Here is a 24283-nt window from a genome sequence, read left to right on the forward strand (position 1 = left end):
TTGGTCATTCCACGTGCCCTAATCCTTGCTAGTAATATCTCTTGTCATTTCAAAATGCCATTGGCAGTCATTAAGAGTCGCAGGTTACAGTTTCTCCTCCGAGCTAGATGTGGTATTCATTAAACTGTAAAGCAGGGAATCAATCAGACTGTGCCTTAAATTTCTTTTGAAAGCAACCTATCCCAAAGGCCAAGGAAAACATGAGAGATGGGGTCGTATTTTTAAAGGTTTCCACTGACATACCAGCAGCTATGGGAATCAGCCTAAGTACAAATAGTGTAATACCACTTTTATATTGAAATTTAACAGGGGCCAACATTTTTGGTGATTTTATCAAAGGCCGAGCTGTGTTTATCACAGGTCAGAATGTTATGCTGGAACATTCTAGAAGTCCTAACATTAGTCTGCTGTTCAGATCTTGGCTTACACCCTTTGTACTAGTCACCTGCTGAAAAGCATGCGAGTTTCTCTTGCTTGAAGCAAATGAGAATGAGTTCCTTTGAATCCCTTATTCAAGTAAAAATGTCCTGTAACTTATTTTGTTGTATCTACAGTTAAACCAGTTCTATCTGGGGTTAGATCAGATGTCTCAAGGGTTTAACAAATGCCCTGAGAGATTTGTTTTTTTCCACAACCTACTATCTTAATAGGGACAGAGTGTGTAAGGTGAGGTAAGAGCAGGATAGTCCTCAACCCTTTATTTGGATAAATTGTATAATTCTTTATTCAGTTTCTTTAATAAGTCAATCAAATTAATATGAGCCTTTGAGTTCCTGCCCATAGCTCCCAAACGTCTGGCTATAAAGAAAAGAGGGACAGAATCTTTTTTTTTTCTCCCTGCCTCATTGTCGCTCGTTGCCAAGAGTGGCCCATTCCAGAACATTCCAGGCAGAGCTCTGAAGGCAATACATGTTCCCCAGTCAGACGGAGGGCAGAGATAAGCACCGCCACAGAGTGTGATGGGCCTGACGGGAGAGGCAGGTCACACACAAGCTATCCCCACTCAGCGTAGACTGTGCTGTGCTAAGGTCTATTAGTGTTTTGTCTACATTCTAAATACTAAAATGTTTTATTTTCTAACTGGTTGTTCTTTCTCATTTATTTCAATTCAAAGATAAATAAGAGTTGAGTTATTTCATTTAATGAAGTAGGTAGCAGGAAAGTGTATTCCATTATTCCCATATTGTGTATGGAAGTGTATTCAAGCCAGTGTAGTTTCATTTTGTTTAGCCTATGGCTTCGACAGTGTAGAGGGTCAGAAAACCTTGTCTACTCTGTAGTTTGACTCATGAGGTTTTCACCAGTAGCTAACAGGATTGACCTGTCCTGTCTCAACTAACTGATAACAGTGATGTGTAGATGATCTGCTCTTACTGCTAAGGTGGCGGCAGATGCTATGTGTCTGAACCAACGGAAACCGTTTTAAACTATAGTTTTTGACAGTACTTTTGTTGCTACTGCAGAAACATTCACTAGTAAATGTACTCTACTTATTAAATAACTTAGTCATTCTACTAGTTATCTGTCCATAAACACAAATTGTTAGATAGCATTTATGGAAAGGAAACAACAGAAGAAAGAAAAAAACATTTTTAAGCACTTTTCAAAACATTTACGCTTCCTCCCTCGCTGCCCTCCTAAGTCATCAAAGTTTGTCTTCACACCTAGAAACGAATGTCTGCCTGACAGCCAGTGACAAACTCGGTCTCTGTTCCTTCTGGCCTCGCGATGGTGTTGAGGTCACAAAACCAGCTGGCGGCGATCTATCTCGGGTGGGGGGGGGGGCAGACAAGCGGCTGGTGACGTAAGGTCAGGCACCCCTGTGGAAGCCGGCAGTGAAAGTGATTCCTTGGGTCAGCGTGATCTGCTGTCCAACAGCCAGGCTCTTCTCTAAGGCCTCTGAATGAGGGAGAGGTAGTCTGACCTCCTCTGGCAGAAGACGATCCGTCTGTGTGTGTGCGTGTGTGTGTGTATGTGTGTGTGTGTGTGTGTGTGCGTGTGTGTGTGTGTGTGTGTGTCTGTGTGTGTGCGTGTGCGTGTGTGTGTGCGTGTGCGTGTGCGTGTGCGTGTGCGTGTGTGTGTGTGTGTGTGTGCGCGTGCGCGTGCGTGTGCGTGTGTGTGTGCGCGTGTGTGTGTGTGTGTGTGTCAAACTCATTTGATTGTGGTGCAGGTGATAGCCCAGTCTGCATCTGTAGCAGTGTTAATTATGTGGTAAAGGCGATAACACACACGGCATATCTTCTACAAGTGCTTTGTGCTCTACCATACTGTCAGGACTTAGACTTTCACAGTGACTCACATTATTTATTAAGGGTTGAATACAAGGTATTTTGTAGAAGCCTTTTTCAGTTTGTGTGTATAGTGAGGGTGGCATTGCAGTTGCAGTTGAGTTTGTGTTAAGGAATGAGAAGAATATGTATTTGCTTAATGTTGCATTGCATTGCAGTACATATGACTGCCCCCCCCCCCCCCATACCCCATACCATCTGTAGTTCTCGCTTCATATCAGTATGTAGCTGTGATTATAAGAAGGGTCTATAAAAAGCGTTTGTGTATATACACACTACATGTCTCGTGAAGGAGCATGGTCACAAGCCTTTTTTTTTTTTTTTTTTGAGGTTATTATCAGAGCACATTTCTCATGGGTCCTGAAATGAAAACACAGTCCTGAACTGTTTGTTCAGGTTTTCAGCCTGAAAAGAAAGCATGGGTTTTATGAGCGAATTACCTCTTCAAGCCGAAACAGCAAAAAATGCAATGTACCGGATCAGTGTGACGATGCGATCTAATTTCTCACTGACAGGTTGCATAAGTCAGACCACTCAACGCAGCCTGTACGGTGAACATATGGGATTCTTTGTGTGTGTGTGTGTGTGTGTGTGTGTGTGTGTGTGGGGGGGGGGGGGGTCACTGGCACAAAATGGCAAAATAGTCTAGCTATTTTTGATGAATGCACCAGTGCTCTATGAAGACAACTTCATGCTCGGGTGGTGAACTTCATCCTTTAGAAATCGTCCATAGCAATGCGAGTTGGGGTGGCACGGGGTGGGGGAACTCTATAGGTCCATTCTGGCTCTTATCACACAAATGTCAAGTTCCTTATGACGTGTGGTCTGATGAGGAGCGGACTAAACCAACAAAAACACAGCCGGGGGTCTCTCTCCACCGAGAGGAAAAAATGTGCTTTGTGACAGCATGTTTCAGCCGGGCCATTGGGAAGTGTTTGGGTCAATCGGAAAAGCCAAATATTTGCACTATTTGGGATCCACCCCCTCACCCCCAACCAAGCACTCACCCACCCCTACCCCTCGCCCCTTCCTTCGATTGGATGTGCAGAGTCGGGAGGTCTTGCCGTAGTGTTTCAACAGTAGGACAATCCAGTGAGATGTCAAGGGGAAATGTCTCTTTGCACTGTGGTTGCTCTCCACCACTGGAGGTCGGAGGTTAGTGGGGGCCACCACTGCAGGTTGACACAGCTGTCTGTCTCATGCCAGGAACTGCTAGGAAGGCTGCGTTTATCATAGGGACTCCTATGGTTGCATAGAGAATCCATTATAAGTATCTCTGTTAGCTGGAGCGTTGCACTCTGTAATAACTAGTTCAATCACGAGCGGGACGCAGATGCGGATCGTGATGGTGATTTTGTTTTCCGTTTGTCCATAGCAACAGTGTGCAAGAGGATGCAAGAAATGTTTTGGGGTCCTCGGTCTTCCTTTTAGCACTTTCCAGTTTCTAAGATTAGCCATGGCGAGAGTCTCAAAGTCACCTGTGACATTTCCAGCACTCAAAAAAATGTTGTGCCTCATAAAAAAAAAATTAAAAAAACGTAATGTCCCTGTTGCAAGTAGTTGTAGGATGGCTTTGTGCATCAGACAGTGCACTCTGCACCCAGATGACAGTGAGAGATACTCCAAACGTATCTCTCAACGTATACAGTAGTCCCTAGACTAAACATGGATAAGTGTTACATGTAGTTTGGAGATATTTGATCAAAACAGACACAAACAATGTTTTGTTCCACACATTAATCTCTCTGTGAAAACAGAGATCAGTTCACCAGGGAGACACCCATGAATTTACCCTTTGTCCAGTTGTAAAGAAAATAACAGCACGCATGTCAGTAAGTATTCTGAATGTTATTTCATATCAGGTCTTGATGCCACTGCTTTTATCTCAAAACTATTAGTCATGGACTGATATTTAGTGAAAGAAAGACAACCAGGAGTTATTAAATTTTAAGTGTGGAGAGGATTCTGGAATACCAAACAAAGCTTCCCATAACTCCAACTAATAACCAGGAGTTAACACTAAGCTGGAGTAATTCAGGGCCTACACTTGACTTCACACTAAAAAATCATTCATGCATACTTCCCCTCTTCTCTTCAATGGCCAGGTGCCAGCATTCGCAGACCAAAGTGGAGGCAAAGTCAATTGCCGAAATCCAAACAGCCACAAAGACACAAAATAATAGCGCGTGTTTTGCTTAGCACGAGCCGGATTCAATATGGAGGCAGACCTTCAGCGATTACAACCCTTGTTGTGTTTTGGATTCCAGGCCGATTGCCTGCTGCCAGCATGGAGGAAATCTCACTCTTTCACACCAAAATAAATGTTCCCCACATCTCCGCAGACTTGGGAGGCTTTGGCCGAGGTCCGCCTCTGTCACTTTTGATTTGAGGTTTTAGGTTTTCCCGAAGCACCTCTTAATTAAATCCCCTTGCGGGTTGCGGGGATGAGTTTAACCCGGCTCCTCTTGTGGCCCCGAAAGCTCCAACATTTGAGTCACAGAACCCCCACCCCCCAACCCTCCTCAAATCAAAAAAGAGATGCATCACAAAAGAGGAAAAGAGGGGTGGGTGAGGGGAGGGAGGGTTGCGTGAGAAAGTGATTACAGCTAATAAAGCTAATAACAGTTGATACGCTGTGATAAAGTGAGCAATTGTATACAGCCGTATCTCCGTTTAGTCATGCTTACAGCAACAAACATTGTGTGGTGGGAAATGTCCGAAGCTAAGTCCGAACTGTAATTTCGTGTCTCCCTCACAATTATGTAACCGATGATGCTTCATCGCAATTTTATGAAATGGAAGCCAAACAACACCATACAGTTGAGTAACTGTGTCTTTTGCTTTATACAAAGTTCCTAAACTTTTGGCCAGAGGAAAAAAAAAAAAAAACATCTCGTCGGGGAGAAAATAGTCCCTTGTGTCTTGTGTCTTTTCTTAGGCTGATGAATGATTTAAGTGCACGCTTGGGGAATGTTTACCTGTGACGGCGGCCATCCCTGTCGAGCGCTCGGCGCAGCCGCGACAGTAAGCAGGGGATGATAATTAAAGCGAGGTTGTAACCGAGACCAATGGGCTTCAGGCAGATAAAAGCCAGCTGCTGGCTGCACGGCGGTGTCTGAGACTGCCCTCGGGCCACTTCAACACTCACAAGCGCTCCTATCAGCCCATTCGCTCTCTCTCTCTCTCTCTCTCTCTTGCTCTTTCTTGCTCTCTCTCTCTCTTGCTCTCTCTCTCGCACGTGTGCTCTCTGGCCCTTTCTTTTTCTCTCTCCCCCTCTTTCTGCTCTGTCTCCTCGGCCTGTGCACGCACACACACACAGCAGTCTCCTGTCTACTCGGCCTGTGCATGTACACACACACACACACACACACACACACACACACACACACACACACAGCAGTCTCCTGTCTCCTCAGCCTGTGTATGTACAAACACACACACACACACACACACACACACACACACACACACACACACACACAGCAGTCTCCTGTCTCCTCAGCCTGTGCATGTACAAACACACACACACACACACACACACACACACACACACAGCAGTCTCCTGTCTCCTCAGCCTGTGCATGTACAAACACACACACACACACACACACACACACACACACACACACACACACACACACACACACACACACACACAGCAGTCTCCTGTCTCCTCAGCCTGTGCATGTACAAACACACACACACACACACACACACACACACACACACACACACACACACACACACACTTGTTCACACACATACACAGAGAACACTGTCTTTATCTCTTTCCCTCTCTTTCTCTCTCTCTTTTCATCTGAAGCTCATATACACACACATTCACATGCAAACACACATAGCACACACTCTTTGGAACTCTCTCCTTGTGTGTCTCTTTTTCCTGTCCTCTTCTTTCTAGATATATATGCACAGACTCCTCACAATCTCTCTTTAGTACAGAAATACAAACAGAAAAGACTCCAAACAAGCTCTCTAAATTACAAGGATACACACACAGAAAGGATTCTACACAATTTCTCTGTAGTCCAAGGACACAAACACACACACACACACACACACACACACACACACACACACACACACACACACACAGAAAGAGAGGAAACCACACAATCTCTCTCTAGTATAGGACCACACACACCACACACTCTAGTATAGGGAGTCATACACACACAAAGGAAAAAAATATTCAGTACATTCTCTCTCTGTGTCTTAACTTTTCTCACCTTAAGATCTCGCCCTTCTCTCTCTCTCTCTCCCTCACTCACTCACACACACACACACACACACATTACTCTTCAGACTGTCAGCATTTGGTGACTGTCTGATGGGGCTGAGATGCGACCAAGATTGACGACAATCTTTCATCATCACCCCACAAAAACACACAGGCAGACAAACAATAGATCCATCTTATACATCTTATTTGACTTAGAATAACGATATCGGTTCATTTTTACATCCACTTAGTTTCTTAGAAAACGCACAGTCTATAGTGCCCTAAAGAACCATAAATAGTTTCCCACAATTCATCTCACATGATGATCCCAGCAATGAAACACCACTCTGTACATGCACAGAGTCTGTCCTGACAATTTTACGATTATCAGTTTGGCAACAGCTCTCTTGTACTGTATGTGAACCAGTGTACCGGGTGCTCTGTGTATACCAGAGGACTGTCAGCTTGAAACAGATGACCAAGGGGAGCTAGAGGGTCAGCTGGGTAACACATGAGTGATGGAAGACATGCAAACCTGGAAAATGCTAGACGTTTTAAATCTGCAGACATCTGAGATTAAAAGGAAGTCGACTGTCTTGTAGCTTCAGCTTGTAGTGTGTGTCTGGTAGTTTTATCTGCTGAAAGTTTTGAGCAAAAGGTCTGAGTTTTCTTTTCAGTTTCCCTTGCTGACTAAGATATGATATTTAAGGGCATGTTTAAATATGTTTAGATAAAAAATTGTGAAAATTATATTTTGTTTCTCTCAACATTACACACAGGCTGAAACTCAAGAATGAATATATTTTTTATGCTCATTTTTGAAGCTCTATTCCCTATGAAAGTAAACATATCTTCAGAGATGTTAGCCTTTTTTATGACATTAGTCTGGCTTTAACTTGCTGAACATCATCTTAATGTCCTAATCCACATATTAAGTTACACAAAAGACAAATAGCATGTTTAGAGTAGATGTTGTTATGATGATGGCACAAGTTATCCTCAAGGGGGGAAAAGCATGAAAAATGGCTATGTTCCCTGTAAAAAAAATACTTGACTCCACAGCTGAAATGACCCAATCATAACATTCGTGAAGTGAACCGGCACCAAAGACAAATCATATTAAACATGGTCGTTATTTCCCTGTAACACATTTGGAATCTACACTGAAATGTCACGTCCCCCTATGCTACGCTGTTAAACCCAGCATATGTTTAAAAGTGCCCGTTGCTCACTGGCTATTGCATACAGTATAGACATGCATCATATATGTAAAGAGTATGATTCGTAATTGCGTGTGCGTTTGTGTGTGTGTGTGTATGTTGGGGTGCCAGGGTTTTTTTTTTGGGGGGGGGGGTTGGTCATGGTTTTGGGTTAGTGGGGATGATTCATCAAGCTTGCTCAGATGTAACATTTCACGGCTGTTGACACACGGCCCAATTAAAGGGGGGAGATTAAGACGGGACTCGGTGACCCTCGCTGGAATTCCACAAAGATGCTCCGTGTTCGCTGTCAGGATGTGCTACAGCGAGCTTCGCAACCCCTTGCCCCCAACGCCTCATCCCCAGCCATCAGCCCACAGCACCCTTATTCCTCCAGCCCCTAAGCACTTTCACCTGTTAATTAAGCCATCCAAGCTGCAGTCAAGGGGAAAGTGGAGCGGAGGGGGGAGGGGGGAGGGGGGGGGGGGGTGCAGCCTCAGACGTGCTGCCAGAGACGGGAGAGTCCGAGTGCGAGAAAGCGCCCCACTTTGCAACTCAAGATGTTCTCACGTAAATATTTGATCGCAGCTATGCTCTACAAATGGGCTCCACCGAGGAGTCTTAATGGGAGAGCTTGGGCTGAAACATTGGCCCATAAGCCATTAGCGAGTTAGAAAAAAAATGTGGCCCCTTTGTCGCCTTCATGTCTAAGGGAGTTCTTAAAGGCTGAATGTGTGAGGCCGGTCAGGTCTGTGGACCCAGGGACAGAGACACAGGAGGGGACAGTAGCCCCCAGACAGATGAGACACTGCAATGGCTGCATTCCCAGCTGTAGCTGTTAGACTTTTCAACTGGGCAGGGGGTGTGGTTCGGATTCGGAGAAACAGGCACAGTTTGAGCCAGCCCTTTAAATGAAAATGAACACTATTAGCAGAAAAAAATGTGCCATGTCTGTGGCCCCACAGTGGTTTGCGCTTTGCGGTATCATATATTACCCATTAATTAGTATACTCAGTGATATCCCATTAGTATCCTCCTAACTCTAAACTGAGAACTTTGCACAAACAAAGTGCATTGTGGAGATGAAAATACTAAGGATTCTGTGCAAGATTGATATCTGAATCAGTTTTAATCAGTGACCAAATTAGCCATAATGTGTCTAGTTTTTTGCTAATTGCGCAAGTCCTCCCTCTAGATGTGGGCTCTAGCAAACAGCCAAAAAGACAAAGACCTTTAACCAACGATACGAGGGCGTTGTACACGCCGGAGATTAGAAAGCGTAAACAGTTTTGAGGATTTCAGAAACAGTCGCCATCGAGGATGTAACATTGTCTCCTTGAGCTCGCAGACATGCACACAAACCAAGTGAGGGAGAATAAGAGAGAGAGAGAGGGAGAGAGGGAGGGAGAGAGAGAGAGTCTGAGTCCAAACCCTAACAAACGTCTGGGGCTGAGGCTGGTGGGAGCTGGAGGAAGAGGGCTGCCTGTGCTCTGCCTGCAGGATGCTGTGCTTCAGATAAGATAACGCCAGTGACTGACAAAAATCAAACCGCACCACACAAGAAGCTGCTGTCTCATTCACCCACTGGTCGACGGCACGGAAAAAAAAGTCACCGTCATGTAATGTTGGATGAAAGGAAATGTAAAAGGAAAATGCTGGCACAGCTGAGAGAATGGAGGCGCAAGGGCTTTTTAACCATGTGATGATTTGTGTATAATGTGAAATGTCTAGGCTTTTTTTTTTTATGGTTCCCGTTTAGCTTGTGGAAACTGAAGGTCTGATTTCTCATTCTCTGTGTATGCACTCTGGTCCTAGACCAGTAGAGAGAGTATTATGTGTGTGTGTGTGTGTGAGAGAGAGAGAGAGAGAGGGAGAGAGTGTGTCAACGTGTGTGGTGAATGTCTCACTGTTTGATTGTGTGTGTACAGATGTGTGTGTGTATATGTGTGTCTCCAGGAGTGAGAGTTTAATGGGTGTGACTATAATGGATGTTTTTGTGTGACTCTGAGTCTGTGTGTGGTGTGTGTGTGTGTGTGTGTGGGACTGGGACTGTTTGTGTGCATTAGTCAACTATTTATATATGCATGTTTGATGTGTGCTTGCATGTGTATTTATATGTTTAAGTATGTGTGTGTGTATGTGTGAAAGAAAGTGCGTGTGAAAGAAAGTGTGCTTACATGTCTCTTGCATGCAGTGAAAGAGGTGTGTGTATTTGTGTGTGTGTGTGTGTGTATACATGCAGTGCATGAGTGTATGTCATGGGGCAGGCATTCGGCAGGGGGGAGAGCCCTCTGGTGCTGCTGCTGGTTGACTCACTCAGATCAGGAGGAGGAGGCACTGGCCGAGCCCCCTCTGGTTTTTAGACCCTCCCCACGTCCGAGCCATATCATTTTCTCCCGCATGGAGAGAAGGGTCAGTGCTCCGCTACACGGGACCAACGTCTGCCGGGCAAAGCAATACAGGCTACCTGTCTCTCTGAGCTTGTCTGGTTTGTTAGAGTAGATTTTGTGTGTGTGTGTGTGTGTGTGTGTGAGAGAGACAGTATGTGTGTGTGTGAACTCAAGATGAGTGAAGCCTCTAAATGAACACGCGAGCGAGGAAAAACAACTTTTTGGTTTTTATTTTCGTTCTTGTTTTCTTGACTTTTTTTTTTTGTACTCCTCCCTCATGCCCACTCTTAGACGTCTAATGATGCAGTCATACTCCCAGAGGTCACCGCTTTGAAGTAAACAACTGTCTCTCTTTCGGCGACGGTCTTTTTTTCTCTTTTTTATGTAAACAAACCCTCTCAACACTGGAACTTTTATGCCAAGCATTATGACACTTTTGGGCTCTGAGCACTCCATACTGATTCGCAGCAAATTTAGATCAGGTAAGTGTCTCTTGTGTTCTATCTCCTTTGTCCCAATCCTCTGTTAAAAAACATGAAATGCATGCTGTCATGCATGTGCAGCGATGACGCAAAACAACAGAAGTCATTGCACTTTTATTACAATGTGACGGAAAGCTTTTGCTGTACCTGTTAGCCTCGCTGTGTGCTTTATCATGGCGATAGTGGATTGAGGGTTGTTTCGGTTTCGTCGTTAAGAACACATTCTGGAGTTTTCACATCACACTAAATCACAGCGAAGCATGCATGACTCAGAGAGATAAGAGGCATATCTGTGCACTCCTTCTCATCAGGGATTATGGTTGAGTATTTTTAGCTTGCGGGACTTTATTCCTCGAGGTCAGAAGATTATCAGCTGGTTGTGATGTGGAGCGACCCACTGGTGACCTCACCTGTGTTTCCAAACGGTGTGCAGAGTGGAGTTAAATCCCCTCCACTCCGTCTCTCTCTCTCTCTCTCTCTCTCTCTCTCTCTCTCTCTCTCACTCACACACACAACAAGAAGCTAGAGCTTCAGGGTTTGATTTCTTTATGTCTGCCCTCTTCCTCAACTCTCATCGACTACACTCTCTCCCCCTGACTTCAACTGCCTCTGTCGCTTTCACTGCCCGCCCTCCACCGCCTCTGCCATTCACATGCACAGAGAATGGTGTTTATGTTCATTCTCATGCTGCCACACATACTGTTTATGTGAAGAAACGTTATGGAACTGATGTACAATGCTGCCACCTCTCTGATAAAAAGGGTCAGTGAGACAAACGCTGCATGCACTTCATAAAGGAAATATTGGCATGTTTTAGTATCTCCGGCAAGAGTGCCTGTTGTGATTGGGCGACAGTGGCTGGGAAAGTTTATGGGTCTTATTACAGAGAGCCCAGAGGGCAGTCGAAATGATTAAAATCCAGGGTTGCCCGTGTTGAAGCATTGATTTACAGGCCGCTGTGATCTTTCAGCTTAGCAGTTTCCCACCAGGAACCGTTGACAAAATTGATAATTTCCTTCGTCTTGTTTAGTGCAATTTTGGGGGCTGGGGGTCGGGGGTCGGGGGGGGGGGGGGGGGCAGTGGGCAGATTGGTGGAAGGATGGGGAGGGGGTTGGTGACCTATTCAGCTCTAAAGAAGCGAAAATTTAAAGCCTCACGTGTGAGAGGCGGCACGATGAGAGAGAGAGAGAAAAACGACTCAGAGAGAAGGGGGGGGGGGAGCATTTAAAAGGCCGTTTGTTTTGAGTGCGGCGCATTAGCGCGCTAATGTTCCTCAGATGTGAGGCTGTTTACCCGTCTGTCCGGCCATCCGCCCGCCGGTCGGGGCCGAGAGGGGGCCCTGGGCCGCCGACGCCACCGACACCCGCGCTGCCGCCGCCGCCGCCGCCGCTGCTGCTGCTGTTGCTGGAAGGCTGGTAGTTAAGGGGGAGAAGGAGGGGGAGGCTGAAAGCCAGAGCCGGAGACCGATAGGGATCTGTGCCTGCCTTGGGTCCCTGTGGACGAATCCCATTCTTGTTCCCACTCTTGAATCTCAGCTGGACGTGTGTGTGTGTGTGTGTGTGTGTGTGTGTGTGTGTGTGTGTGTGTGTGTGTGTGTGTACGCGAGTTGTGCATGTGTTGTGTATATGTTATGTTGTGTGGTGTTGTTGTGTTTGTGTGTGTGTCAGAGGGGGGTGGGGGGGGGGGGGGGCAGGCAGGGGCTAGACCTATCCCCTTTCCAGTCATGTAGGGTGTGCATTGAGATTACGTAATGCTCTTCTACTTCAGCTAAACATCAGTGTGATTTCCCCCCAGAAGTAATTGAGCTGGTTAAAAAATGCTCAGCGTTTAGGTATTCATACCCACTCTGACCAGTTATCTGTAATGTCCGTTAGGCTGGCTGAAACCGGTCAACCACATTACTTCCCTGCTTCATTCATCACTTATAAGAGATATTTGTAGGCACCCACTCACACCTTAATCAAAAAGCTCTGTTACACAAATTATCCATGATTCGAGTCTTATCTTGGACAGCGTAACAGTAAGCTGCTACAGCGTGAGTATTGCATTTAAACGCATACTTGTAACTGTAGATGGCTGTTGAGAGATGATCGTCCTCCCTGAGATAGAGTATATCAGTGTGCTGTCATCCGGTGATGATCGTGCTGAGCCAGGTGGCACTGGGTGTGCGAGCGCGGATGATAAATCAGCTCTCGGCCTCAATCGTAAACATGTCGGCAGCCTCCAAGGATCATCAAGGGCGTGGTGAATTACCAGGAATCAGAACCCAATTTGTGTGTGTGTGTGTGTGTGTGTGTGTGTGTGTGTGTGTGAATGTGAGTGGCATGCATTTGTTACAACAGTTTATTAGTGTATGCTTGTGTGAAGTAATACGTGCGGACAGAACACATGGAGAAATAACTCTGACGGGTATGTCCTCATCGGGGGTGGGGGTGGGGGGGGGGGGGTACCCAGGTTTGTTCTGCAGTGGATCTGCCCTCTGCTTCCACCCAAACTGGCAACCCGTCCCTTCCTAGTGCATAATCCTCCTTTCCAAAGACTGGCAACCTCAACATGAGAGCAACATGGTCTTCTCATCTAGATCTTCACCACAAACCATCGCTGCCATTAAAAAATAGTTGGCCGACCTTGACCCAGCAAAAATGCGCTGCCAACGCGCTGCCTTTCGGTGCACATTTGCGGGTTGCGGCGCAAGTCTCCTGCTCCCATGGCAACAGCTGGGCAACGGCTGCCACAAGGCAGTTGCCAGTGTCATGAACTTAGCTTATGGCCGCAGTGAGTCATCCAGGCCACTTAAGTCGAGGCAACAACTGATGCAAATTGCCCACCACCCCTGTGATCTGATGGAAGGATGGAAACATTCCTCTGATGCCACTGGCATGAAGCCTTTTGTTGTATTGTCAGTTGCAGCACTCAGGTTGCATCTGTTCTGCATTCAGATGAACTGAATTATTCAGGTTTCTGTCTGTAAATGTGTATGTGCATTGTATGTGTGAGGTAATGTGTTTTTTTTTTGTATGTTGTGCATGTATTTTTGAGTGTGTATGTGAGTCGTGAGGTGTGTGTGTGTGTGTGAGTGTGAGAGAGAGAGTGTGTATTTGTGTATTTGTTTGTGTGTGTTGTGCATGTAATTTTGAGTGTTTATGTGAGTTGTGTGTGTGTCTTTTCTGTGTGTGTGTGTGTGTGTGTGTGTGTGTGTGTGTATGTGTTTCTGCTGGACTAGTATGCTTGTTTATATATTTCATTAGTGAGGTCATAACGCGAAAGCTGTATGATAGACTTCCATGGTATCTGCCCAGGAGAAAGGGGGGGAAGCAATAATAATATTTGGACAGTCTAACATAATTGCCTTCAATCACTTTAGCCTGGTGTAAGAAGTATGCTGTTTGTGCAGGTATATGCCCCGCAGACAACTGGCCAGGGCTATTTTTAAGCCATTAACGCAGCCCATCTGGTTCCCATTGCCGTCAGTGATACGCGATCCAGCGTGTCTTTAAAAGCTGTGATCAGTCTTATTGAGAGCAATCATGGGTGATGGGATTTGGCGCTCCCTATCACTCCCAACCCCCCCATCCCACACTAACACACCCACCCGCACACACACACACACACACGCAGACACACACACACACACACTTCTACCTCTGCAACAACACCATCACCACCACCACTTGTAGACATGCACTGCACTCGAAGAGGGTTGACTGTGTTTTACTACCCCCAGCCTTTACCCACCCATACAGTCCCAGGAAGAGTGGCAGTCACAGTCAGTCTGGTATTCATCAATGGCAGATAGTCTTTCTCTGGCCTGGAATGAAGCAGGTGAACTAACAGAATGTGGCCTTGGAACGATTTCCGAGGTGAATCAATCCACTCGTATACAATATGACTGTCAAGTGTCCAGTAGAGCCAGGACTAAGGTCTGTAAATAATGGGCTTCATGCATCTGTTGTGTGTGTGTGTTTGTGTGTGTGTGTGTGTGTGTGTGTGTGTGTGCGTGTGTGTGTGTGCGCGCGCGCATTTGTGTGTGTGATGGTGGTGTTTGCGTGTGTGTTTGTAATGTAAAGAGAAGCAGATGTTGCGAGTTGGCCTTTGCTTCCAGGTAGGGCGATATGAGGAATTTCTTTGGTCTTCTCTGAGCGCTCCAAATAGGATGTCTGCCTGCAGGGACAACTGAGTGACAGAAAACCGTTCCGTATTTTTGTCACAATGGGCCAATCTAGTCCTTCGATGCTTTTAAAATTGAAGCTTTTAGTCTTGGACTAGGTTTTATCCATGTTTTGGAAATGGGCCTGGCAAATCAGCTCGATTAAGGGGGCTTAGAGAATTGGAGTTACACATGATTAGATGAGAGCATAAAAAAAAAGCATGAACGATTGTCTATTAACTCATTGAGTGCCAAAAACGTAATATTACGTTTTTCCTTCCCATGCGTTGAGTGCCAAAAACGTAATATTAAGTTTTTAGCTTTTTTTTTAAATTACGAAACTAGACACTCTAACACACCTTATATGTGATTTTGGGAACTCTGTGATGAATGGAAATGAAATATATGACGATCGAAAACTCATGAAAACGCACAATCTGGACATTTTATCTGGACATTTTATAATAACTCGTTTGCCGCTTTGGGTCGAATCAGTGACGCATCCACGTCAGGTCAAAACCAGGTCATTTTCGTGGGTCTATCACTAGGTGGCAGTCTCGCCAGGTCTCGCTGATCACTTCCCAGAAAGTTTACACAAGTAAGTAACAGGCAACACTTCATATTTCATGAAAGACGTTATATCTCCATTTCTAGAAAAAAACAGCGATTTTGATGAAAACTAGCCACTGTTTAGCTTGGGATTTCTCAGGAACAGAGGCGTGTAGAAATACACGGTTTGCACCCACTGAGAGCTTAAAGTCTCACCTTTTAAACGAGCCATTGTATGTGTTCATAGCTATAACACAGAATATGCTGTGGCTGTACAAAAATCATCAACATTGGTCTAGATTGCTGGCACTCTAGGACAAAGCTTCTGAAAACAGCTTGGCATTCAATGAGTTAAAGATGCATTTACTTCCTCGACGACTTCAAGGTTGTTCATGATGGAGAGGGAGAGGGAGAGGGAAAGGGAGCAAGAGAGAGACGAACAGACAGAGAGAGAGAGAGAGAGAGAGAGAGAGAGAGAGAGAGAGAGAGAGAGAGAGAGAGAGAGAGAGAGAGAGAGAGAGAGAGAGAGAGAGAGAGAGAGAGAGAGAGAGAGAGAGAGAGAGAGAGAGAGAGAGAGAGAGAGAGAGAGAGAGAGAGAGAGAGAGAGAGAGAGAGAGAGAGAGAGAGAGAGAGAGAGAGAGAGAGAGAGAGAGAGAGAACATACTTGAACACAAATCTCAAAAAATCACTTTTGGGGTGACTAACCGCCCATGGTTTAGCATTTCTGATCTGCCACGCCCACTGGGACCACACACTGGAGTGTGATTTGTTTAAAAGCCAGAAGCTGTGTTTAACATACTCCAGCATCCTGTTTTAAAACATATTTGTGTGGCTTTCAGTTCTTTTCTGGTTTGATTCCCTCTCTCTCTCTCACACACACACACACACACACACTTTCTCCCTTCGTCTTATGTTGACTGTTTTCTCGGGTGAGTCGCTCATCTGCGTCGCCACAAGTGTCCCAGACTGGTCCCAAGGGCCCCCTTTCTCATCTCCCATCCCTCTCTGATCTCCGCATGTGGGACAGCTCAAAACTCACCCTACCCCCTCCCCACTCCCCCCCCCCAAAAAAAAAACACACACACACACTAACAGAGTGAACATTCTCCGTGGGTATCTGTTGTGGTTAGCTACTGCCCATCAGTGGCCAAGGATTCCACCAGCAGCCCCATCGTACCAGGAGAGGGACTGCACATCATTCTTTTGAAGTGAGTCAGTGACTCAGTCTGTCTCTGTCTCTCTCTCTGTCTCTCTATCTCTATCTCTCTCTGTTCCCATCCTCCTCCTCTTTCTTTCTCTCTTTTCTCTTCCTCCCTCCATCTTGTCCTTCCACACCCCACAGTCTTGCAGTTGAGGCTCCAGCAGAGGAGGACCCGGGAACAGCTGGCAGACCAGGGCATCATGCCTCGTGAGTAGCACATTTCTCCGACCCCCCCCTCCCCAGTTCCCTCCCCAGGTCCCCTGACCCACCCCACCCCACTGTGTCTCTCCCTTCCACCCCATCCTTCGTCCCGTACCCTCCCCAACCCGTCTCCTTCTTTCCCTCCTGGTGCTCTGTGAAGTCATAGTCCATCTTCAGGGTGACAAGTGAGCACCATGGCATGCGTCATCCTGGCCCTCCATGTGTAAAGAGCTAGAGAGGAAGGAATGGAGAGAGCGAGGGAGAGAGTAAGGCAGGGGGGAGAGAGAGTTAGTGTGGTATGCATGTGTGCGTCTGTGTGAGAGTCTATGTAAACTACTATCCTGTGCATGTTTATCTGCTCTGTGTGACTTTCTGTGTGTGTGCGCGTGTGTGTGTGTGTGTGTGTCTGTGTGTGTGTGTATTTGCAAGAAGGTGACTGAGTGTATGTGTGTGCAGATGTGTGTGAGAGAGTCTGTATTGTGTGCGTGTGTGCAGACGGGAGTATTGTATGTGAGCATGCGTGTGGTCGTGTGTGTGTGTGTGTGTTTGTGTGTGTGTGTGTGTGTGTGTGTATGTGAGAGCGTGTCTGTTAGGGTGCATGCTCGTCTGTAACCCGACCCCCGCCCCCCCGGCTGCCGTGCGTGGCATGGGCCTGGCAAAGTGCCCCACGCACTTACCTCACGATAAAGCAGCGAAACCCGAGCGGCCCCTGACACCTTGTGAAAGTTGATCTATGTGACAGTGCTTTAAACCAGCACCGCCCCCCCACCACACACACACACACACACACACACACACACACACACACACACACACACACACACACCCCAACCACAAACTGAAGGTAGCCTGTTGGCTCTGTGGCCCGTGAACGAGAACGAGAACTAGGCCGCCCGCACGCGCGTGCGAGCGTGCGCGCTCACGAACAGTCTGACCTCGCTGGAATGCTCTCGCCCCTGGAGAGCCTCTCCACAGCTCCGTCCCTCTCCTATCTGGCTCCAGGGACGCCTCCGCGGCCGCACTGAATTTACACAAGCAACACCTGCTTAGGTGGCGGACTGCTGTCCGTACCGGTGGAAAACACATAGCTCAGTGGCCTTGTTTAAATGCCTGAGGGCGTCCCGGTGATAGTACGGTGATGGGATTGATGTTGTGATTACATATGTGTATATATATAGATAGATACAACATGTGCTATGATAGATCATAGTGTCTTATTTGTAGCAGTTAGTAATTACAGATGCGGGCTAATGGGGAATACCCCGCATGTTTTAACTGTTTACTGCATGTTATGACTACATGTTATGACTGTTTACTTATTACTTACCTTTACAACATAACACTATAATGTATGAAGTAGGAGACTGAATGTATTTTGCTTTTGATTAAAAAAATGTAGCCTGAGCCTTTAGAGTATAAATACATTCTGCATATTTTCAGTCCTGCATGGAAATATCCCATCCCAACCGTCCAAGTGTAGTCATATCTTTTCTATAAGCTACAGACATCGTCTGTATCATTACACATTGGATTGGAGTATTTTTAAAAGGGGGCTGTTGAATAGTGTCTCTGGCACAGTTTGGGCCTTTTGCAGAAAGCCATAAGCATTAAGATAACCGGTGGTAAGTGTGTGCGGGAAAGGAATCCAGAGGCCGGCCTAGTCCTATCAATTTCTCGGAGTCTGCCAGAGATAAAAGCTAAAGAGGGAGGAGGGAAAAAAAGCTTCAAACCTAATTGGTCTGTGGACCTTTTGAAAGGATTTTGCAAAAGAAAAAAAAAAGATTTCAATTGGTTTAAATAAGAGCAATCCATTAAGTGTTTATTTTTTTCTGTCTTGAGTTTCTAGTACATTAATGGATTAGGCTGAATTTTATGCAGCGGCATTCCGTAATTTGTAGGAGTATTAAAATGTCCACTTCCAGTGATGTAAGACTATTTGGTCTATTTGGTGACTCCCTTCGCAAGCCATACGTCCTAAGCTTCTGTTTAAGGAGTTGATCTTTCCAGAATATTCTGTGTAGATGGTTTTGACCTGCAGTGTTTTTGTGTTGCCTCTGGCGATCTCATCGTAGCCAGCAAAATATCACTCCACAGTATTGTTTGGAAACCTTCAAGAGACTTTTCCCGCTATTCCGCCCTTATTCTTTCTACAAGTTACAACTAAATCCCTCTTTTTAAGATTAATGTGTGTGTGTGTGAGTGTGTGTGTGTGCGTGTCTGTGTGTGTGTTGAAAGGCAGCAGGCTGGACAGGGTGTGTGTGTATGCTCTGTGTATACATTTCTTCAGGAACATCTGGTGTTTATTAGGCTCTTGAAAGCAGAAGTCAGGCCTCTCAGGGCTGGTTGGCGTGTGGCCTGGGAGGAGCCAGCCGACAAATGCCTGGCTGTCTGTGTGTGTGTGTGTGTGTGTGTGTGTGTGTGTGTGTGTGTGTGTGTGTGTGTGTGTGTGTGTGTGTGTGTGTGTGTGTGTGTGTGTGTGTGTGTGCGTGTGCGTGTGCCTGTGTCTGTGCGTGTGTGTGTGTGTGTGTGTGTGTGTGTGTGTGTGTGTGTGTGTCTGTATGTGTGTGTGTGTGTGCGTGCATGTCTGTCTGTGTCTCTGTGTCTGCCTTTTGTGTGTGTCTATCCTAGCAAGTATTCCAGGTGCTTATAGTTCTCTAGCATCACTATGCATTGGATGTGTTGACATTTAATGTAGTATGTGGTCATCCAAATACCAAAGGTGGATTGTGTACAAATATATACACACATATACACATACACACAGACATACACACCATAGATTCAACTGTGATCCTAAGTGAAACTCATAGGTTAGAGCTGAAAAATGTCACAGCTATGGGAACACATACTACATGGACACACTGATATCCCTTTAACAGGTGGAGCTGAGTGGTAGCAGCCCTAGCCTGGTATCCTGTTGGCATACACAACCTATAGCATGACAATCACACCTGCCAATAGCTTTTCTCCTTTGTGCCCCCCCAAGAATGTTAACCTGTCGACACTGTGTGTGTGTGTGTGTGTGTGTGTGTGTGTGTGTGTTGTGTGTACAGTGTACCGTGTACCCCAACCAGATGATCTTTTAAACCTGTGACAAGCAGCCCTGTCTGTTCAGTCTGAGCGGTAGGGGTCAGAGGTCGTTAACGTGGAAGGGCCCGCGTAGAGGGGCTCCATCTAATCACTGCTGTTCAGACACTCCAGTTGGCAGGTCGCAGGGCCAACAGAGGCCCATTTGTAGTGATTAGGAAGCACCTTATCAGCAGCGGCTCTGCCATATCTGAGGGCAGGGATACTAATTACTGATGGGGAAGGAGGAAAGGGGGTGCTGTGGGGAACTAGCCGTCAGTGAAACCCACCATTGCGTCTACTTAGGAGTGAAATCGTCCCAGAGGGACGGGATGGATGGGAGGGTGTCCAGAAGTGCTAGTCTTGTCCTTGTGTGCAGATGTGCGTGTTGATTATGTTTTCGAAATCGCAATTGGAGCCAACCACTTTAGTCCATAGTGAACACATGAAAGAGAATGCATTTGAATGTTGAATAAATTACACAAACAACATAATATACTATGATGATGAGGGGCATTATTTTGAAACATACCTGGAAAGTCTGGGACATATTGGTCTCCAATGTTGCTGTGATTCATATCCAAACTTTGATGAAAGCCTAGTAGACGTAACAAAAAAAAAGAAAGAAAAAAAAAACGATGGGGGGGAAAAAAGAAGCTGACCAAATAAGCTCTTCTCGCCGCAACTTCCACCGTATTGCAATCAAGCCTGCAATTCAATCAAGCCCACTATCCAGCAAGGGGCAATCAGTGTGAGGCAGTGAAACTGAGATGGCGAGCCAGCACAGGTACTGCCAGAGATTATTTATGTAGGATTTATTGACAAAGTGTGCGCAAGCGGCCTCCCCCGTTATGCGTGTATCACATTTATTTAGCTCGCTTTCATTTATTTTTCCAGCCTTGAAGAGCCCAGCTGCATTCCATGAACAGAGGAAAAGTCTTGAGCGCTCCAAGGTCAGCAGCAGATGCCACACTGTCAATATTAATTCATCGACAGCAGCACAAACCTCCGGAACAAACAAAAATGATTCACTTTTAAAAGCACTGCAGGAGATCTAGTCTAGAAAGAACTATGTTCTTAAATGTTGTCCCCTTGTCATGCTGTTTAGACATTTGAAGACTTGGTTGAATCCACAGATCTACCTAAATACTGAAATCTTTTTGTTCTGTTAGCAGAAGGTTGATAAGAAAAACACTTAAAGATAAAACACACAATCTTAATAAAGAAAGCTTTAAACAACTTAACCCCTTTGACTCAGTAGTATAAATACTGAAATTGAAAAGTTAAATTGAATTTGTGGTCTCATGGAACTTGCATGTGTTCTACCCATGTTCAGTGAAATTACATTAAAGCAACACATTACTTTGAGTAATTGGTAATGTCAATATTTTACAGACTGGGGATTACTTAAAACATAAAATCAGAAATAGACCAGAGAAATCAGACTTGGTCAAGATGCGTATATTACCAGGTAAGAGCTGTAGTTGAGCTTTCTCAATAACAATAACTTCAAACAGCAACTAAACCCAGACAAGCTTGCATCATGACATGTGCATGCAAATAAACTCAAAGCCTATCCCCATGTTTTCGAAATGCAAAAGACATGATCTCAACGACTGCTGTGGAGATTTACAAAAACATGTTTGCTGAACGCAAACAAACTGCATGGCTCTTGGCTGACGCGCTCTCATACACACAGGCGCACACACAAACACGCACACAAATAGACGTAGACACACATACGCAGACACACTGCATGTGTGTTTACCACTGCCGTGAGCCGAGTGCGCTTGATCGCCGTTGACTGATTGCTCTAGGCGCGCCTCAACTTGGACGCACGCTCAATAACTGTTTACTCTACCGACCGATCACTTGCGCTTGCCCTGTGTGTCTGCATCATGTATGTGGCCTGCGCAGAATGAAAGTGGTGGGGGGATTAATAGATCTCACAATTTGTTTTGTTTACCGCACAGATTCGGCAGCCAGCGAGGGCCCGGCCACGCACCGTGAAACTCCGACAAAACTAAAACGAGCCCGGCTCGCTGACGACCTTAATGAGAAAATTGCTCTCCGCCCGGGTCCCCTGGAGCTGGTCGAAAAGAATATCATTCCTGCCGACTCAACCGTTAAAGAAGCAGCCATGAGAGGTATCAGTGGGGGAAAATGAGAAGAGGTGGAATGTTTTTCAACTGCGTGAGAAATACCTTGTGACTAGAACTGTGACTAAAACACGTCTTTGAGTGTACAATGCTGCCCCTTCTCTTCATTGTACACTCATCCCTACTAAACGGTCCATCTACATCCCCCTAAACATCTTAAAATATCAATCCAGGCAGACTTTGACCACAGTCCTAGTATTTAACTCAAAAGTAGGGACGCAAAAGTAGAACAACAATTTGGTAGAAGTGCTGTGTCATACTTCATCACTTCTCAGCTTAACAATGGCCAATCTAAATCCCTCTAAAACAACAAGATTTTTGGAACAAATCAGCTTTTTACTGTTTGTTTGCTATTAATCAAACCGAAATGAGAACTGCCGTGCTGTGGCATACAGTATATTTGGAAATCTAAGACTAGCATTGTGCTGTTGTTTTCTTAATGACTTCACAAAGGGGTTTTAAGATTTGTACGTAACAAAATCTGGATGCCTCACAGCATGACCTCAGAACTTACTGGTATATGACCAGGCTGACCTTGATACTACCACACATTTTAATGTTGAATGTAAGAAGTATTTGTCAAAGCATAAATCCCACCATCAAGTTTGGTTGTGCTCTGATTTAAATAAACAGTCTTGACGTGATGGCCATTGCTTCCAGCGACCAACAATAACAACGCATGTCTGCATGTCAAGGTTCTTTGACGTTTTCATCATCTCCGTCTGACGCATCACTCGGTGTAACGCGCAACTATTCCGGAAATGTTTGGGAAAAATTCCTGAGTATCCCTCCCTCCCAGCTTTTTCCAGGCCTTTCTCTCCTTCACCCCCTTCCTAACAAACAACATTTGATTTACAGGGCTGTTTGCCTTCCCTTTACCAACGTGAGGTTGCAAAATGTTTACGATGCTGCACGTCCCATCCCAGCATCATTGTTGCATTAAGAGTTCCTCCTGATGTTGATGGGTCACTTTTTTTTGTTTTGTTTTGTCGTCCATACTCAAAAGCAAACAGTCGAGTCGAGGGCTCCATCCTCCCACAGTCGCCGGGCAAACGGGATTGCATAAGCCAACTGCCGCAAGGTTGGGCGTCTTGTTAGTTTACATTATCCCCCTACAAAGAGGAGCGTGTTTTATTGAGACAAACAGCAGCTGTATTTAGATCCACCCTCTTTCTCCGAGATCAAATGAACGTGGGCTCCCCCTGTTTTGCCCCCCCAACCCCCTCACCCCCCCACTCCTCCTGCTCCTCCAGCCCCTCCGACTCTGTTTTGACTACACGTGATTTATATGGCTCCAGCGAACCACCTACAAAGGTGTCTGACAAGACATGGCTGTTCCCCAGCTGTCTGTCGTCCACCAGGCCTTGGGACCCCTAAAGCTTTGCGGATGCCCCGGAGTCCTTTTGTTTGTACGTCTGCGAGACCACAGTGTGTTTTACCGAGAGCCCTGTGGTTTCGGGTACAGAGATGGCTTACAGAACTCTTGCTACAGTGACCTGTTTTAAAAAAAAAGTGAGATTGCACTAGAGCAGAGAGCAACAAGGAAACTGAGCTTCAGGTCTGTTTAAAAATGAGGTCCCTCTAGTTAGTCGGATGTATTGCAGAACTCCCCATGCTAATCTTTTTTTTGTGTGTGTGTGTGTGTGTTTTTTTCTGTCTTGCGTTTGTGCAGATAGACTATCTGAGAGAGGCAAGTAATCTGTGATCAGGCTGTTGGCCTGTTTGCGGTGACCTCAGATGACAAAATTAGTAGATAGTCTGCAGTCAGGTGTCCCCCAGGGTCTTGTTATGGTGGGTGAGCGGGGGCCAACATCAACAGGTGGAGGAAATAACACCAGGGGTCATTCTGCCCCAACGTCCAGCGACAAGCCGCCCAGCTCTCGGCTCGTGACCAAGAGCACGATAGAGGAGTGTGGCGGGGCGTGATTGAAACCAGGGTCTGTGCTTTCTGGCAAGTCACATGTTGAGATACTAAATGAGACTCGCTCAGCCACTACCCCTCCCCCTTCCCCCACAAAATACACAGACAAGCACACAGACAGTCTTGGATACACTCAAGCATGTGCACACACAACCAGAGAAAACCACAGACACACAAACACAGTACACACTTTACACAAATTCATTCACAAACACACACAGTATATCTCTCAAAGAGCTTACACGCACACACACACACACACACACACACACACACACACACACACACACACGTTAAGTATCCCTGTAGTAACCCCTGAGCTGACCTCTGCTGCTGATAGAGGATACCCGTCACTGCAGTTGTTATCTTGAGTCCCTCCAAAAGTGAAGTGGTCTTCTCAGTCTTTCCCAACTACATCCTGGCACCTTCAGGCCAGTCGT

The 24283-nt window shown here is 45.9% G+C and overlaps 1 protein-coding gene across 14 annotated transcripts in view; it reads left to right on the forward strand.

The window, feature by feature from the left end:
* Positions 1 to 24283, forward strand: part of myocd (myocardin) — a 92469-nt gene that overhangs the window by 57337 nt on the left and 10849 nt on the right. For 6 of the 14 annotated variants that reach the window (XM_076298192.1, XM_076298196.1, XM_076298199.1 and 3 more), the window contains 4 exons: positions 16638 to 16703; positions 20661 to 20716; positions 21159 to 21234; positions 21737 to 21910. The exons of 1 other annotated variant lie outside the window; for it this stretch is intronic. In XM_076298192.1, coding sequence (XP_076154307.1) covers positions 16638 to 16703; positions 20661 to 20716; positions 21159 to 21234; positions 21737 to 21910 — 372 coding nt within the window. Of the gene's footprint in view, positions 1 to 10037; positions 10600 to 16637; positions 16704 to 20660; positions 20717 to 21158; positions 21235 to 21736; positions 21911 to 24283 lie in introns of those variants that run through there. 7 more of the 14 variants (XM_076298195.1, XM_076298198.1, XM_076298200.1 and 4 more) reach the window with 7 other exon arrangements.

The sequence above is a fragment of the Alosa pseudoharengus genome, unplaced genomic scaffold, assembly GCF_046254945.1.
Source record: "Alosa pseudoharengus isolate Yale_2024_CS ecotype anadromous, Long Island Sound unplaced genomic scaffold, YU_APseudo_1.1 YU_APseudo_1.1_scf_21, whole genome shotgun sequence".
Taxonomy (NCBI): domain Eukaryota; kingdom Metazoa; phylum Chordata; class Actinopteri; order Clupeiformes; family Clupeidae; genus Alosa; species Alosa pseudoharengus.